The sequence below is a fragment of the Eumetopias jubatus genome, unplaced genomic scaffold (assembly GCF_037043125.1).
Source record: "Eumetopias jubatus isolate StellerSeaLion01/CBP00866 unplaced genomic scaffold, mEumJub1_p1.0 scaffold_15, whole genome shotgun sequence".
NCBI classification, from domain to species: domain Eukaryota; kingdom Metazoa; phylum Chordata; class Mammalia; order Carnivora; family Otariidae; genus Eumetopias; species Eumetopias jubatus.
Window position 1 is genome coordinate 24,335,483 of NW_028274821.1, and position 18,297 is coordinate 24,353,779.

General features: G+C 38.3%; 1 protein-coding gene across 1 annotated transcript in view; it reads right to left on the minus strand.

The window, feature by feature from the left end:
- Positions 1-3,606: 3,606 nt before the first annotated feature.
- The window catches only part of FRMD3 (FERM domain containing 3), a 296,525-nt gene continuing 281,834 nt past the window's right edge, over positions 3,607-18,297 (minus strand). Inside the window, exon 14 of the mRNA XM_028122279.2 lies at positions 3,607-4,238. Within this exon, the coding sequence (XP_027978080.1) occupies positions 3,643-4,238 (596 nt within the window). The 3' untranslated portion in view covers positions 3,607-3,642. The remainder of the gene's footprint in view (positions 4,239-18,297) is intronic.

The following is an 18,297-nucleotide window of genomic DNA, read 5'->3' on the forward strand; positions in this document are numbered from 1 at the left end:
CTTTGTGATAAACCAAAGCAGTAGGCCTTTCAGGCCATGCTGTTTGGAGGGAAAGACAAGAGTGGAAGAATAAGGTTCTTCCAGGGTCCATGAACAGATCAAAGTTTCATGGCAAGTGTGGGAGAGTGGAGTCTGATGTAGCTCTCCCTGGCACAGGAAAGCAGCCTTTTCTGCCAGAACTGATGACCTACTAGTTTTTAACATTTGGGAACTCCTTCCTTCTATCTAAAATGAAGAACACCTCTCATCTATTTCCTCCATGCTCTGCTCTTTCTCTAGTTATCTTAATGCTATGGCTATCTTTTATGTTTGGGTCCATTTTCAGTACCCTCAATATCCCTGGTTTTAGCCTGAGTGACTTCTGCAAAGGATTAATCCCATCCATTACCTGTGATTTTCTTTTCATACTATCACCATTCAAGGGTGACCTCATTCATGGTCCTATATGGTACCTTTCTGTAGTTCCAACAAAGTAAATTTGCATAAATTAGCCTGAATAAAACTAAATGATTGCAGAAACATTTTTCCCCAGAGTATTTTTATTAGGGATTCCTGCCACCATATTAACATATAAAACAATCTGGATGTTGACATAGAAATGCAGATTTTTACTATACAAAGATAAGGCTCCAATCACAGGTAACATGGCCCCCATATCTCTAGTATTTCAATGAAATCACCTTTTGAATTCTTCCCAGAGTTGTCTTTATAAATATTAGACAAACCACAGAATATATTCCAAATACATAACATTTTACAGTATGTTCCAAGCACAGACATAAATACACGATACTTTACCTACATTTTTTTCATGATCCAACTTGCATTAGCACTAAAGACAAGATTGTGTGTGTATATGTATTTGCCATATATATGTGTATATATAACCACAAATGTACACACTGGTGTTTTCATGGAAAATTGAAACCTTTGAGACTGTGGGTTTTATCCCATGATATCTGAGAGGGAAAAGGAAGAACAACATGTCACAAACTCCTCAATTGGGGAAAAATAAACACAACTATGTTTGAAAGGCATATCAGTTGTGTGTATACAAATACACACATATATACAGATTCATATTTAAACACACCTATACCAATAATATGGAATATACATATACTCACACACTTGCTTTGAATTCTGTATCTCACTATGTTATATACTCTCCATCTTTGGAAGCACTTTTCTCCTCATTTGATTCAGGCAGCAGGCGACTCTCTCCTAACAAAACTGAAGTGGATATTTCTAAAACACTGATTCTATCGTGACAAAATGGCATCTTAGGATCCCAGTTTTATGTTTGGTGGCTGTTGCTTAAATTCAGCAGACCCTATTCTGTTAACTCCTTCGCTTAAAAACCTTTCTATTCAATAATGACGTTTTTGCCTAAAAGAGATGTTAGCTGGAAATGTTAAAATATATTGATTACTCCCCACTATAAATCCGCATGGTTGGATTTTGTGTGGTATTGATCCTGTCAGTATTTTTCAGTGTTTTATCATGGGCCATATATTTCCATAATTAAAAAAATAATATTACTTTAAAAGGGCAGGGGCTAGGTTGGTTATGGTTAGAACTTCAAAGGAAATGATATGAAGCATGATTACAAGGGGGACTAATTCTGTGCAGACTACACTGGGGTACCCTTTTGTCAGAACATCAGACTTGGAAGTCATAACAAAGGGGTTCAATTTCAAAGCTGGCCATTTGAAAACTTCCAACATAAACTATAGAAAATATTCTATGTTGGTATCAAATTTCAGGTATTAAATATTCTTCAATAAAAAGCAAAATAAATCACTAAAAGCACATGGGAGAGAACACCTTACAAACTTAATAGCAAATGTATATTCTAGTTTGTTCAACTGAAGGCTTTTAAAGCTAACTTTTAAAACTTATGTTCAAACTTAAATGTCTAATCGAGCACTCAGAGCTCCCATGAATGGCCAATTTAGAAATGATGCTAATGATAGAGTTGGAGCGTCTATTACAGTAAATGAGAGAATACAGGCGCCCAATCTCTTTGTTAATGAAGGCAATAGAATATTCTCAGTCCATGGAGAAATTCCAATGCACTATGCCCTGAGCTCCATACTCTTTTCTTTCTCCTTCTGTTATATCACAGTATTGGTAAGTACTTTGCCTGGGGAAGCATCAGAGCCTTTCTTTCTGTGGTGGAGCTTATGGTATGAAGGAAGGTACTAGAACATTTGTTCCCTCTGCTATCTGGTTAGAGAGCCCTTTTACTATTTCACCTATACTGAAATGCTAGATCCTCTAATGAGTCCCTTCCACTTTCTTAATGGAAGCCCTAATTAGAAACGAGTTAAGATCTTAAGAAAACCAGGAAAGGAAAAGAGGATAATGGCCACCACAAAGGAAGATCATCAGCATTTATCAAAAAGCCAAACTCCATTCTTTTCATATCCTCTCTCTTACACACACTTCTTTTGAAATTCCTTCCATCGAATCAATGAATGGCATGAGGGACCCAAAAAATATGCCTTAAGGTTTCTCCACCTTTATTCACATCCACTTCAACATATTTATGTCAACTCGGACAGCACGTGCACATTCTTTACATCATCCAATGCCATGCATCACCACCACTTTCATAAAAGATGGTTTGCCTACCACCCCTTGCATACCAGCCTCACCAGAACCATTTCGCTACTTGCCCAATGCCCATCTGCTTCTACTCTTGGGTTTAATGTACAATAATATGCAATGAACTAGTGTAACTTAACTTTTTTCCTTTAAAATTTCACTCCCTTTTAAAAATGTTCTGCTTCCCCAACCAAAATATATGGACGGAATGCAAATGAAGGTAGTAAGTCATCTTGTCCAAATACTTTGGAAAAAAATGGACCACCCTGTGTCCACTTGAGTCTTCTCTGTTTTTACATCCTCCAGTTTCATCATCCATTTCAAGAGCTTACTTACTACAGTGTCTTTCTACCTATTTTCTCTATCTCATACACAGGTAACAACAAATTATGCCATTGGTTCAGCCAAAAATATTGTAAAAAACAAACCAGTGCCAAAACATTAAAAAATTCCTGACATACCCTTTGTGCATTAGTCTTACAATCTGTACACTTAAATAACTCCAGGAGGCTTCTTTTTTTGCTAAAAATTTACCAAAATATTTTGAACACATAAAAATATTTTTAAAAAAACAGAAAACAAAAGCCCAGCATAAATTTAGTTGTATAGGCATCGGTTAGAGGATGTTGTTTTCACTAAGGATTATATTCAAAAACTTTCTCTTGGGTTGTTACTAAAATTCTGGTTCTGAACCTTATAATGGTGCTAACTATTAAAAAAAGGGGAAATCTAATTCAGCTCAATGTATTATGATATAATAGATAATGTCTGTAGTATAATAAAAAATAAACATATTTTTGGTTATTTAAAGGCCATCCTCCTGACCTGTAACTAAAATAACTGTATTTGACTTGAACTTATTTAACTGCAGTGAATTATGGAAAGCTAACTTAGTTTTCAGTAATCAGTTATGAGTAAGGAACACCTGGTCATGGCCCTGTGACCATTCAGAACCAGGCATTTGCTTAAAAAAAAAAAAAAAAACTAATCACTAGTATTGAATATAGCCCTTAGTCATATAAGATACGGATTTTATGAGCAACCCAGCATGTAGAGAATGAGGTTTACTTTGCCAGCCACCCACTCCTTTAGAGGGCAGTAGTATTCATAGTGAAACTGCTCAAACTCTGGCGTCTGGCGGATTTCACATAAGAAGGAGAGATCAATACCTGACTCCAAAAGGAGGAGGAGCAGGGGGAATACAAAGAGCAGCAGCCCCAGGCCCACCACCAGGAGCCTGGAAAAACTCTTGACCAGTGGGTTCACCCGAATATGGCCGCTCAGAATGTCATAGCTCCACGACAAAGCTTGGCGAGCCTCCTTCAGCTCTTCTTCTTCGGCCATCAGAAAGGCATGTTCATCTGCTTCCAGTTCCTCAAATGAATCTGTGTCTTCTCTTTCCAACTCCAGCCTCGATGGACAGTCAAAGAGCATGTCAATCTCGTCATCATCCACAGGGGTGGGGAGCAGGCTGGCACTTGGGCTGTAGGCCAGTTCAGAGATGGTCAGGGGCTCTTCTCTCATTTTCTCTTCCTCTTCACTTGGGGGATTTTCGTACTCCCGGGCTTCCTTCACTGGTGAGCTAGAGATCACAGGGGCAGAAATGTCTTCTTTGGGTAATGGAATACCTGTAAAGAGACATTTTTTTTTTCCCTTAACTTTATATTTCAGGTTGTTTTTAATCCTCCCCCATGAAGATCTGTAGATGGAAACTAACAAAACAGAACAAAAAAAAGGAAATCAAGGAATCCATGAAATTATTTTGTGGAATCCTTTTAACAAGGTCATTTTAGTACAAGACTCTAAGGTCAACATGCTAAACCCAAAATAAACAACACATCTCAAATGGTTGGCAATATTTACAGTATTTATAGGCACAATTATGGTCTGCAAACCACCAACTTTGGTCAGGTCTGCAAGCATAAGAGGACAATAAACCACTATTGTAATTTTGAGTGGTGTCTTTTAGAAGTCAACATTTACTGTAATACTTCATTGGATGACACATTATAGAATCTGTTCAAGGATAGCCTACTTTTTATATATTCTAGTCTTCATTCCAGGCACAAGTTAGTGGTTTCTAGTTTTATAGAACTGCAATTATATATATAACTGCAATCATGTATGTACAAACTTGCATCTTGCTCCCTTCATTTAACATTTTAACTTAAGACATTCTCCACTCACACAATAAGTTAGTTGCCTATTGGCAAGCATTTAGATTGCTTTGCAGTTGTAAAAAAAATAAAGATACTAGGAGATATCTTTATATATAAAAGCTTTTTTTACCCTCTTGTTTTGAGTTCATTTGCCACAGAGAGCTATCTGAAAATTGCTTTGTCAAAGGGCATGCATGTTATTTCTTAAAGTTTATCAGGGGAGAGCGATTTCTCAGCTCTTCGTGTTAACAGATGGCAAACGGAGTTGCCTAAGGCCAGCTCTCCTCATTTGGAGCCTTGGGTTCCTAGTGGGAAATAAAGGTCTGGCTCTATCAAAGCCATGTGCCTCAGGGTGGATCTACAATGTGATAAAGTGGTAGCCAGGTGCATTAACTAGGAACCAGCTTTTAACTACTACATTTCAGGATTTCTAAGACGTGCAAGAAGTGATATCACCAAGATGCCACCACGGAGAACAAGAGAGACCACACCAGAAGGGTAGAGTCATGGCTACATGCTGACCATAATGCCCCGTCCCTGGCTAGTGACCGACACCATACTTGGAAGTCTTCCAAGAGCCCAGGGGTGATATCCAGGATTGGGGGTTGCTTCAAGGGAGCTGGCTTTGCCTCCTCGTGAGTATAGGGAAATCTGTGGGGCTCAAAAACTGGGAATCTGATTGGGACAGAGGAGCAGGGAGGGGGCTTCCCACAAGCAGCACTTGGATCTGGGCAGACCTAGTGCACACCGGCTGTGCCCAAGTAGAACAGTGGTTCTGTTCATTTGCAGAACCGAGTCAGGGATACCGTCTGACCCCTGGGAATGCAGCAGGGTTCAGGTCTGCTTGATTTGGGTCCTCAGATGAGTTTTATCAGCCCTGGAGCCTTGTCTGTCCCTTCCCTGGGCAGAAAAACTGAGTCCTAGTCCCACACTCTGTAGAGCCTGGCTCCTGGCCCCTCTCAACCAGAAAGCCTGATGGGAAAAATTAAAAGTTGCCTAAAGGGGGCCCTCCCAGGCAAAAGAGTTGAGGTGGAGTTGGAGCTCGAGGCTGTGGCAAGTAGTCCCTAGGCCTACGTGACAGGAAGGGCCGGGGAGAACACCTGTAAGCTACATGACTTGGCAACTCTCAGGCTGAGGAGTAGGTGCATAGAGCTGACTGCCTTCAGAGCAAAGCAAGGGGTCCTGTTTGGCCAGAAAAACTGTCGCATGAGTCAGCTCGGGTAAGGACAACAAAGAGCCTTACTGGCCTCTGAGCTGCTTCTCCTGCTGTGTCCAGGCAGGGAAACTAATCCATAGCCCCACTCATTGCTGAAGAGGCTTCAGCCCCGCCAACCAAGGAACCTCACCAGAACGCATCAGAAATTGCATGGCCCATCCAGTATCCCTTCTCCCAGAGAGCACACACCCTGGGGCTTTCCTTGCCTGCAGAACAAAACTGGTAGCCTCACCTGCCCAGGTTATGCAATGCACAGTCTTACTCGATTCAGGTCCCCAGACAGCAAACTATGCAGGCCCTGGGTCCTGTCTTGCTGCCCTGGCAGGGCAGGGCAGCTAATTCATAACCCCACTTTAACTGCTGAGTGTAACACCCAGTCGTGACCATCTAGTAAGACTACCCAGAGAATCCAGGCAACTGTGGTGCCCATCCTACAGCCTCACTTGGAAAGGAAACCAAGCCAGCAGTCCTACCCAGCTGTTCTCAGTCAGTGGCACACCCACACACCCCTGACCTCAGAGCTTAAACACTTGCCATGCCCCCAAAATAGCCCCTAACAGTAGGCCTACCTGCCCAAAGATGTTACCAGTAGACACGTTCAGAAACCCGAACAGAGCTGTTGAACTCTCTCTGCCAAAATGAACCTGCAAAGTCTGGGAGAGGAGATCACTTACCACTTGCAGATACCAAAGTAGTTCACTGGTGATCAATCATCACAATAAGTCAGGTAAATATGACCACACCAAAGCAAACTAATTAAGGCACTAATTACTAACCCTAGAGAAACGGAGATCTGTGAACTGTCAAAGAATTCAAAATAACCCTCTTAAGTTTAGTGAACTACAAAAACACATAGGTGGCTAAACAAAATGAGGAAAATGAAAAATAAAATGAGAAGTTCAACAAAGAAACAAACTATCAAAAAAAATAAAATTCTAGAGCTGGAAAAGACAATAACTGAAGAATTCAATATGAGTGCGTCAAAAGTACACCTGACTACGCATGAGAAAAAATCAGCAACCTCGATGACTACACAAATTATCCAGTCAGAAAAACAAAAAGGAAAAAATGAAAAAGAGTGAGGTCACAGCCTATAGAACTTATGGGACACAATGAAAGAAACAATATCAGCATTATGGAAATTCAAGAAGGAAAAGAGAAAAGGGTAGAAAGTACATTTAAAGCAACAATGGCTGGGCTTCTGGTCTAAGATAGCAATACAGGAAGACCTTGAACACACTTCCTCCACATACACACCAAATCCACAGCTAATTATAGTGCAGTTCCTCCTGAAGACCTGAGGGCTGAAGTAGCAGCTTCTGTACAACATGACAGAACACAGAGAAGGGCGAGAGGTGGAGACACTGTAATGAAGGAGACCCCTATCCCTGATGCTGCAAACTGCACAGGGGAGGGATAGTACTGAGGGACTGTATGTGGATTCATTGCTCTGGAGCACAGAAAACAAGCTGTGGTTAAAAGAGTAACTAGAATATAAAAGATTAAGCCCTAGAACTCTGCCAGATGGCAGCAGAACTGCTGGAACTCTCTTTGGGTCAGAGGGACTGGCAAGCACCATGGTTTACATTCCCCCTCCACCTTGATAGCACAGGTGGGAACAGGGTCTGGATAGAATAACCAGGCTGCCACCCCAGCGAGCTCTGGGCACCTAGACCAGACCAGTACTGCATGCCCTGGGGCACACAAAAAGAGCTGTGGTTTAAAAGAGCAGCAAGGATATAAAGGATCCAGCCCTAGAATGCTGCCAAATGTCGGGAGAGCTGCTGGAACTCTCTCCAGGTGAGAGAGGCTGGTGACCACCATACTTTACAGTCTCCCTCCATCTTGATAGCATGGATAGGAGCAGGGGCTGGGAGCCCTAGCTTATTGCCTCAGTGAATCATGGGACCCTAGCCTACACCACCTTCAACTGTCCAACCAGAGTGGCCCCAGCACAGCACACACTGCATTGTGCCTAATCAGTGCTCACTATAGGTCCAGGTACCTTACCAAGGTATCACAGAAGCAAAGTACCTTGGAACACTTCAGGCCTATTGCACTTCAGCTCCAGATGACTTGCTAGGGTACCCTGACTCATACCTGCTTCAGGTCCAGCAACCCTAGCCAGAGCACTCCCTGTAGAAAGCACCCTGAGAACACCCAGCTAAGTACCTGCCTCAGTTCCAGCCACCTACCAGGGTGCACCCCATGTGAGTACCCCAGGACCCCCTGGCTTGTACCCACTTCAGCTTTAACAGTTTTGTCAGGGTGCCCTCAGCAGAATGAGCCCTGGAACCCCAGCCCACACCAGTCACAGCTTGAGCCAGCCAAAGAGCCAGGAACACACAGTTTACACAGGGGATGACCATACACAAGACCATTCCTTTGTGTTTGGAAGAAGTAGCTGTTCCACCTAATTCACAGAAACAAACACAAAGTCAGAATAACAAGACAGAACCACAGAAAAAGAACTAAATGAAATGGAGATAAGCAATCTACCTGATGAGTTTAAAGTAATGATCATAAAGATGCTCACTGGCCTGGAGAAAAAAGTTGGTGAACTCAAAACTAAACCAAAGAAATGAAAAATATAAAAAATGACCAGAGTTGAAGAATACAATAACTGAAATGAAAAATACACTAGAGAAAATCAACAACAAACTAGTAGATGCAGAAGAATGCACATATCCCTGATCTGGAAGACAGGATTAGAAAGGATTTTTAAAAGTGAGGACAGGTAAAGGGATCTCTTGGTCAACATCAGGCAAACATACAATCACATTATAAGGGTTCCAGCTGGAAAAAAGAGAGGGGGCAGAAAACTTGAAAAAAAGCTGAAAACTTCCCTAACCTGTGGAGGGAAACAGACATCCAGGTTCAGGAAGCAAACAAGATGAACCCCAAGGAGGTCTACACAAAATAATTAAAATGTCAAAGATTAAAGATAAAGCTAGAATTTTAAAACCCAGAAGAAAGAAGCAACAAGTTACAACTAGTACAAGGGAAACCCCATAAGGCCATCAGCTGATTTTTCAGCAGAAACTGTAACTATATCACGCCACTCCCTCCTGGCCTGCAAAGTGCTGAAAGGAAAAAAAAACCTACAACCAAGAATACTCTACTTGGCAAGGTTATCATTCAGAATTTAAGGAAAAATATGGGGTGCCTGGGTGGTGCAGTCAGTTAAGTGCCCAACTCTTAGTTTTGGCTCAGGTCATGATTCCAGGGTCGTGGGATTGAGCCCTGCATCAGGCTCCATGCTCTCCCTCTCCCTCTGTCCCGCCCCTGCTCGCTCTCTCTTTCTCTCAAATTAAAAACAAAACAGAACAATTGAAGGAAAAACAGAGGTTCTCAGAAAAACAAAAGTTAAAGGAGGTCATCACCACTAAAGTGGCCTTATAAGAAATGTTAAAGGACTTTTAAGTAGAAAAGAAAAGGCCATGGTTGAAAGTAGAAAATTATGAAAGAAAACAATTTTCTAACTACAAGCAAAAATCCAATAAAGGAAGTAGAACAAATACTAAGCTAAAAAAAAAAAAAAAAGATTAAAAGACAAGTAAAATCAATTATATCTTAAAAGATAAGGGAACTCACAAAATAAAAGGCTGTAAAATATGACAACATATACATAAAAAAGTGGAGGGGGGAGTAAAAATGAAGTTCCTTTAGACTATGTTCAAACTTAAGAGACCATCAACTTAATATATATAGGATGTCATATATGAGCCTAATGGTAACCACAAATAAAAAACCTGATATGGATACACAAAAAATAAAGAGAAAGGTATTGAAACCATAAAACTAAAGAAAGTCATCAGTCACAAGGGGAGAGAACAAGAGAAAAAAGGGAGAACTACAAAAACAACCAGAAATCACTTAACAAAATGTAAATGGTCAAAATGCTCCAATCAAAAGATATAAGGTGGTAGGACGGATAATAAAAACAACAACAAAAACCCAATCCATTTATATGCAGCCTACAAGAGACACACTTCAGACCTAACGATACATAAAGACTGAAAGTGAAATGATGGGAAAAAAACTTCCATGCAAATGGAAGTTAAAAAAAGGCCAGGGTAGCAATACTTGTATCAGACAAAAGAGACTTTAAAATCTCTAATGACACAAAGAAGGACATTACAAATGGTAAAGGGATCAATCCAACAAGAGGATATAACAACTGTAAATATATGTGCAACCAGTGTTGGAACACCTAATATATAAAGCAAAAATGAACAGACACAAAGGGAGAAACTGACAATAATAAAATAATGGTACAGAACTTTGACACCACATTTACATCAATGAATAGGTTATCCAGGCAGAATATCAATAAGGAAATTATATCTTTGAACAACACATAAGTCCATCTGATCTAAACAGATATATACAGAACAGAATATACATTTCTTTCAAGTACACATGGAACATTAGACGAAACAGATCACGTTAAGCCACCAAACAAGTCTCAATAAATTTAAGAAGATTGAAATCATCATGCATCTTTTCTAACCACAGAGGTATGAAACTAAAAATTACAAGAAAAAAAAACTGGGGAAAAAAGCATGTGGAGGTTGATCAATGGGTCACTGAGGACATCACAGAGGAAATTAAAAAACACATGGAGACAAATTAAAATGAGAACACAAAAGTTCAAAATCTTTGGGACACAGCAAAAGCAGTTGTTAAGGGGGAAATTTATAACAATACAGGCCTACCTTAAGAAACAAGAAAAATCTCAATCTAACCTCATCCCTAAAGGAACTAAAAAAAGAACAAATTCCAGTTAATTGAAGGAATGAAATAATAAAGAGCACAAATAAGTGAAATAGAGACAAAAACCAACAAAAGACAACAGAAAAAAAAATCAGTGAAACCAAGAGCTGGTTCTTCAAAAAGATAAAATTGATAAACCTTTATCCAGACTCACTAAGAAAAAAGAGAGGAACCAAATAAAATTCGAAATGAAAGATGAGAAGTAACAACCGACACCACAGGAATACAAAAGATTGTAAGAAACAACCACCAAAATTGTATGCCCACAAATTAGACAATATAGGAGAAATGGATAATTTCCTAGAAACATACAATCTTCAAAATATGAATCAGAAATAGAAAATATGAACAGACCAATTACAAGTAATGGAATTGATGATCAAAAAAACTCCTGACAAACAAAAGCCCAGGACCAGACGGATTCACAGGTGAATTCTACCAAACATTTAAAGAAGAGTTTATACACATTCTCCTCAAATTATTCAAAAAAAAATGGGAGAGGAAGGAAAGCTTCCAAATACATTCTGCAAGGCCAGCATTATCCTGACACCAACCCAGACAGACACTACAAAAAAAACAAAACAAACAACGACAGAACTACAGGCCAATAACTCTAAAGAATACAGATCCAAAAATCCTCAACAAAATACTAGCAAACCACATTCAACGATACATTAAAAACATCATTCACCACAATCAAGTGGGATTTATTCTGAGGATTTATTCAGTATTCACAAATCAATGTGAAATAGCACATTAAGAAAATGAAGGATAAAAATCATATCTCAATAGATGCAGAAAAAGCATTTGACAAAGTACAACAGCATTCATGATAAAAATTCTCAGTAAAGTAGGGTTTGAGGGACCATACCTCAACATAGTAAAAGCCATATATGTAAACCCACAGCTAACATTATACTCAATGGTAAAAAACTGAGAGTACTCTAAGAACAGGAACAAGAGAAAGATGTCCATTCTCACCACTCTTCTTCAATATAGTGCTGGAAGCCCTAGCAATCAGACAAGAAAAAGAAATGAAATGCAAGGAAGAAGTAAAACTTTCACTATATACAGATGACATGACACTATCCACAGAAAACCCTAAAGGCTCCACCAAAACCAGAAGTAATATATGAATTCAGTAAAGTTGCAGGATACAAAATTAATACACAGATATTGGTTGTTGCTATTCACTAATAATGAAATAGCAGAAAGAACACAATTCCATCTACTAAGTGTGCTAAATACCATTTACAGTTGCACCAAAATGAATAAAATACCTATGAGTAAACTTAACCAAGTAGGTGAAATACCTGTACTCTGAAAACTATAAAACACTGACACAAGAAGTTGAACACAACACTAACAAATGGACAGATATTACATGCTCATGGATTGGAAGAATATTGTTAAAATATCCATACTACCCAAAGCAATCTATAGATTCAATGCAATCTCTATCAAAATACCAACAGTCTTTTTCACAGAACTAGAACAAATAATCCTAAAATTTATATGGAACCACAAAAGACCCCAAATAGCAAAAGCAATCTTAAGAAAAAAGAACAAAGCTGGAGGTATCACAATTCCAGATTTCAAGATATACTGTAAAGCTGTAGTAATCTGGCACAAAAACAGACACATAGATCAATGGACTAGAATAGAGAGCCCAGAAATAAACCCACACTTATATGGTCAATTAATCAATGACAAAGGAGGCAAGATACATAACAGGGAAAAACAGTCTCTTCCCAGTGCTGGGAAAACTGGACATGCAAAAGAAACACTGGACCACTTTCTTACACCATACACAGATATAAACTCAAAATTGGTTAACAAACTAAATGTGAGACCTGAAAGCATAAAACTCCTATGTCTTAGCAACATTTTACTAGGTATGACTTATGAGGCAAGGAAAACAAAAGCAAAAATAAACCATTAGGTCTCTATCAAAATGAAAATGGAAAAGGAAGACACCAACAAAAGGAAAAGGCAACCTACTGGAATAGGAGAAGATATCTGTGTAAATGATACATCTGGGAAGATATTAATGTACAAAATATATAAAGAACTTATATAACACCTAAAAAACAATGACAAAAACTAGACAGAGGACCTGACTAGACATTTTTTCAAAGATGACATGCAGTGAACAGAAACATGAAAATATGTTCAACATTAATCATCAGGGAAATGGATATCAAAACCTCACCTCTGAGCTTATCACCTGTCAGAGTGATAACCTCACACCTGTCAAATGGCTAGACTCAAAAAGACAAGAAATTACAAGTGATGGTGAGGCTGTGAAGAAAAGGAAAACTCGTGCACGGTTGGTGGGAATGTAAGTTGGTGCAGCCACTGTGGAAGACAGTCTGGAGGTTCCTCAGAAAATGAAATAGAGAAATACCATATGATCCAGTAATTGCACTACTGAGTATTTACCCAAAGAAAATGTAAACACTCACTTGCAAAGATACATGCATCCCCTATGTGTATTGCAGCATTATTTACAATAGCCAAGATATGGAAGCAACCCAAGTGTCCACTGATAGATGAATGGATAATGAAGATATGGTGTGTATATACACCATGGAAAATTAACTAGCCATAAAAAAGAATGAAGTCTTAAAACAACATAGATGGACTTAGAGGGTGTTATGCTAAGTGAAATAAGTCAGAGAAAGTCAGATACAAGATGATTTCACTTATATGTGGAATATAAAAAACAAAACAAAAGCAGAAACAGATCCATAAATACAGAGAACAAGCTGATGGCTGCCGGGGCAGGCTGTGCAAAATGGGTGAAGGACAGTGGGAGATACAAGCTTCCAGTTATGGAAGGAGTAAGTCACAGAGATAAAAGGTACATACAGCATAGGGAATATAGTTAATAGTGTTGTAATAGTGTTGTATAGTGATAAAGAACAACTACACTTTTGGTCACCATAGCAATATGTAAAGAGATGTCAGCTGTACACCTGTGACTAATGTCACATTGCGTGTCAACTATACTTCAATTTTTTAAAAAGCAACAATGGTGGAAAACTTCCCCAACCTGGAGAGAGAAATAGACATCCAGACCCAAAAGACCCTGAGAACCGCCAAATAGGCTGAACCTGAATAGGGCAACACCCAGTCACATAATTAAATTGTCAGATGTGAAAAACAAGGAATTGTAACAGCAGCAAGAGACCAGAGAGAAGTTACATACAAGGGAAGCCAAATGAGACTTTTGGTGGATTTTCAACAGCTACCTTTCAGGCCAGAAGAGAATAGGATGACATATTCAAGCTACTGAAAACAAACCAACCAACCTGTTAAATAAAAATGCTATACCCAGTGAAGCTGTCCTTCAGAAATGAAGAAGGGATAAAAACTTTCCAGAATAAACAAAAGCTGAGGAAACTCATCACCACCAGATCTGCCTTACAAGAAATGCTAATGGGAGCTCTTTTGTGGAAATAAAAGGATACTGATTAACATAAAAATTAAAAAGGCAGTGTAAAACTCATCTGTAATGGTAAAATATAGTCAAAATTAGATTGTGTAGTATGGTAAAGGTGGTATGTAATTCACTTACAACTTTAGTTTAAAAGTTAAAAAACAGTAAAAATAATCATAACTAAAATGTTCTGTTGTTACACAATAAAAAATATGTAAATTATAACAATCTAAAATGTGAGCGAGAGCAGAAGTCAAAGTGTAAAGCTTAGGAATTCTATTAAAGGTAAGTTGTTATTATTTTCAAATAGGGTGTTATAATTTTAAGATATTTTATGTAAGTGGGGCACCTGGGTGGCTCAGTTGATTAAGCGGCCAACCTTGTTTTCAGGTCAGGTTATGACCTCAGGGTCCTGGGATCCAGCCCTGCATTGGACTCCGTGATCAGTGGGGAGTCGGCTTCAGGATTCTCTCTTTGCTCCTCCCCATCCCCCACACACACTCACTCTAAAATAAATAAATCTTAAAAAAAAAAAGTATTTTATGAAAGCTTCATGGTAACCACAAGGGAAAAACCTGTAGTGGTCACACAAAAGAACATGATAAAGAAGTGAAAGCCTACTGATACCACAAGACACTAAAACATTAAAAAAAAAAAAACCACAGGATAAGAAAAAAGGAACAATGAACAACATGGCAACAGTAAGCCCTTACTCAGCAATAATTACTTTAAACGTAAACAGATTAAATTCTCCAATCAAAAGACACAGAATGGCTGAATGGATTAAAAAAAATCCAACAATATGCTGCCTATAGGAGGCTAACTTTAGCATTAAAGACAACATAGCCTGAGAGTGAAAGGATGCAAAAAGATATTTCAAGCAAATGGTAACAAAAAGAAAGCAGGGTAGCTATTCTTACATGAGACAGAATAGTCTCCTTTGATCCTTTGTATTTCTGTGGTATGAGTTGTAATGTTTCCTTTTATAAAGCTGGCATTGCCCTGATAACAAAGCAGAAAAGGACCCTACCAGCAAATTACAGACTAATGTCCCTGATGAATATAGATACAAAAATTCTTAGTAAAATAATAGCAAACCAAATTCAGCAGCACACATTGAAAGGGTCCTTCCTCATGATCAACTGGGACTTACACCTGGGATATAAGGGTAGTTCAACCTGGGATGCAAATCAATCCATGATACATTACATTAATAGAATGGAAAAAGAAATCCTATGATCATTTCAATAGCTGCAGAAAAGCATTTGACAAAATTCGACATCCACCTATGATAAAAACTCTTAACAAATTAGGTACTGAAGGAATATACCTCAACATAATAAAGATCATGTATGATAAGCCCACAGCTAACATCATACTCAATGATTAAAGGTTCAATGCCTTTCCTCTAAGATCAGGAACAAGACAAAGTTGCCCACTCTCACCACTCCTACTCAACATAGTACTGGAAGTCCTTGCCAGAGCAGTCAGTCAAGAAAAACAAAAGGCATCAGAATTGGAAAGGAAGAAATAAACCTGTCTCTATTTACAGATGATGTGATTTTATAAACAGAAAATCCTGAAGACTCAACTAGAAAGCTGTTAGATTCAATAAATGAATTTGGTAAAGTTGCAGGATATAAAATTAATACACAAAAATAAGTAGTATTTCTATACACTGAGTTATCTGACAAAGAAATAAAATAATCCCATTTACAAAAGCATCAAAAACAATAAAATACTTAGGAATAAACTTAACCAGAGGTGAAAGATCTCTACTCTGAAAACTATAAGAAAACTGTAAGACACTGATGAAAGAAATTGAGAGGACATAAATAAATGGAAAGATATCCCATGTTCATGGATCAGGACTTAATATTGTTGTTAAAATGTCAGTACTACCAAAAGCTATCTATAGATTCAGTGCAATACCTATCAAGATTCCAATGGCATTTTTTATAGAAGTAGAGAAAACAATCCTAAAATTTATATGGAACCACAAAAGACCTCAAAGGGCCAAAACAATCCTGAGAAAGAACAACAAAGCAGGAGGCATCACACTTCCTGATTTCAGTAAACTACAGTAATCAAAACAGCATGGTACTGGCATAAAAACAGACAAAAATATCATGGAACACAATTGAGACCCAAGAAATAAACCCAAGCATATCTGGTCAAGTAATATTTGACAATGGAGCCAAGAATACTCAATAGAGAAAAAGACAGTCATGTCAATAAAATGGTGCTGGGAAGTTTGAATATTCACATGTAAAAGAAAGAAGCAAGACCCTGTTCTTACACTACTCACAAAAATTAACTCAAAATGGATTAAAGACAAACATAAGACATGAAACCACAAAACTCCTAGGGAAAAAACGTGGGAAACAAGCTCCTTGACCTAGGTCTTGGCAATGATTTTCTGGATATGACACCTAAGTTACAAGCAACAAAAAGATAAACAAGTAGGACTGTGTCAAACTATAAAGTCCTTCCCAGCAAAATAAACAATCAACAAACTGAGAAGACAACCTACAGAATGGGAAAGAAATATTTGCAAACCGTTTATCTGATAAGGGGTTAAGATATAAATATATAAAGAACTCCTACAACTAAATAGCAGAAAAACAGAAACAAATAATCCAATTATAAATGGACTAAAACCCTGAATAAACATTCTTCCAAGAAGATACACAAACAGCCAAAAGGCACATGAAACAATGGTCACTTATATTCTCAGCAATTGAATTAAAAAAAAAAAAAAAAAAAAAGGAAAGAAAGCAGATTCATGGTTACCAGAGGCAATGGGTGGGGAGAACTGGAGGAAGGGGATTAAAAGGTACAAACTTCCAGTTATAGAATAAACAAGTACTAGGAATATAATGTTAAATATGATGACTATAGTTACTATTATATGATATACATGAAAAGCTATTAAGATAAAAGATCCTGAGGGTTTTCATCACAAGGAAAATTTTTTATTTTTTTATTTTTTTTAAAGTATTTATTTGAGAGAGAGAGAATGAGAGACAGAGAGCATGAGAGGGAAGAGGGTCAGAGGGAGAAGCAGACTCCCTGCTGAGCAGGGAGCCCAATGTGGGACTCGATCCCGGGACTCCAGGATCATGACCTGAGCCGAAGGCAGTCGCTTAACCAACTGAGCCACCCAGGCGCCCGGAAAATTTGTTTTTTAAAAACTGCATCTATAAGAGACAATAGATGCTAACTAAACTTATTGTGGTAATCATTTTACAGTATATGTAAATCAAGCCATTATGTTGTACACTTTAAACTCATATAGTGATGTGTTTCGATTATATCTAGAGAAAAAAGTGTGCAGGAGTGAATTACTGGTTTTATCTTTCAAAATTCAACATATTTCCTGATAGTTCTGGTATGCTAGCACTGAGCAACATACATGAACGACACCATAAAACATATGTAAGCCATATACGAGGTCCGACAAGCACATGAAAAGATGCTCAACATCATTAGTCATTAGGGGAATGCAAATCAAAACCACAAAAAGATAGTACTTTACACACATTAAGATGGCAATAATTTATTTTTTAAACCTGAAAATAACAAGTGTTGGTGAAGATGTGGAGAAATTAGAACTCTTGTGTCAATGGGGGTTTACAAATGGTTCAGCGGCTATGGAAACAGAATTACCAGCAATTCCACTCCCAAGTATGTACTCCAAAGAGTTGAAAACAAGTACTCAGGCCAGTATGTGTACACAGATGTTCACAGCAGCATTATTCCAGTAGTCAAAAGGTGAAAGCAACCTAAATGTCCATCAGTGGTTGCATAGATAAAATATGGTATATCCATACAATGGAATATCATTCAGCCCTCTTAAAAGACAATGAAGTATGGATACATGCTATGTGGATGAATCTCAAAAAACGTATGCTAAGTGAAAGAAGACAGACACAAAAGGTCACATAATGTATGATTCCATTCATCTGAAATACCCAGAACAGGTTAGTCCATAAAGACAGAAAGCACACCGGTGGTTGCCAGGGGCTGATGGAAGAGAGGAATGGGGAGTGACTGCTTAATAGGCTTCATCACCCTTTTGGGTGATGAAAATG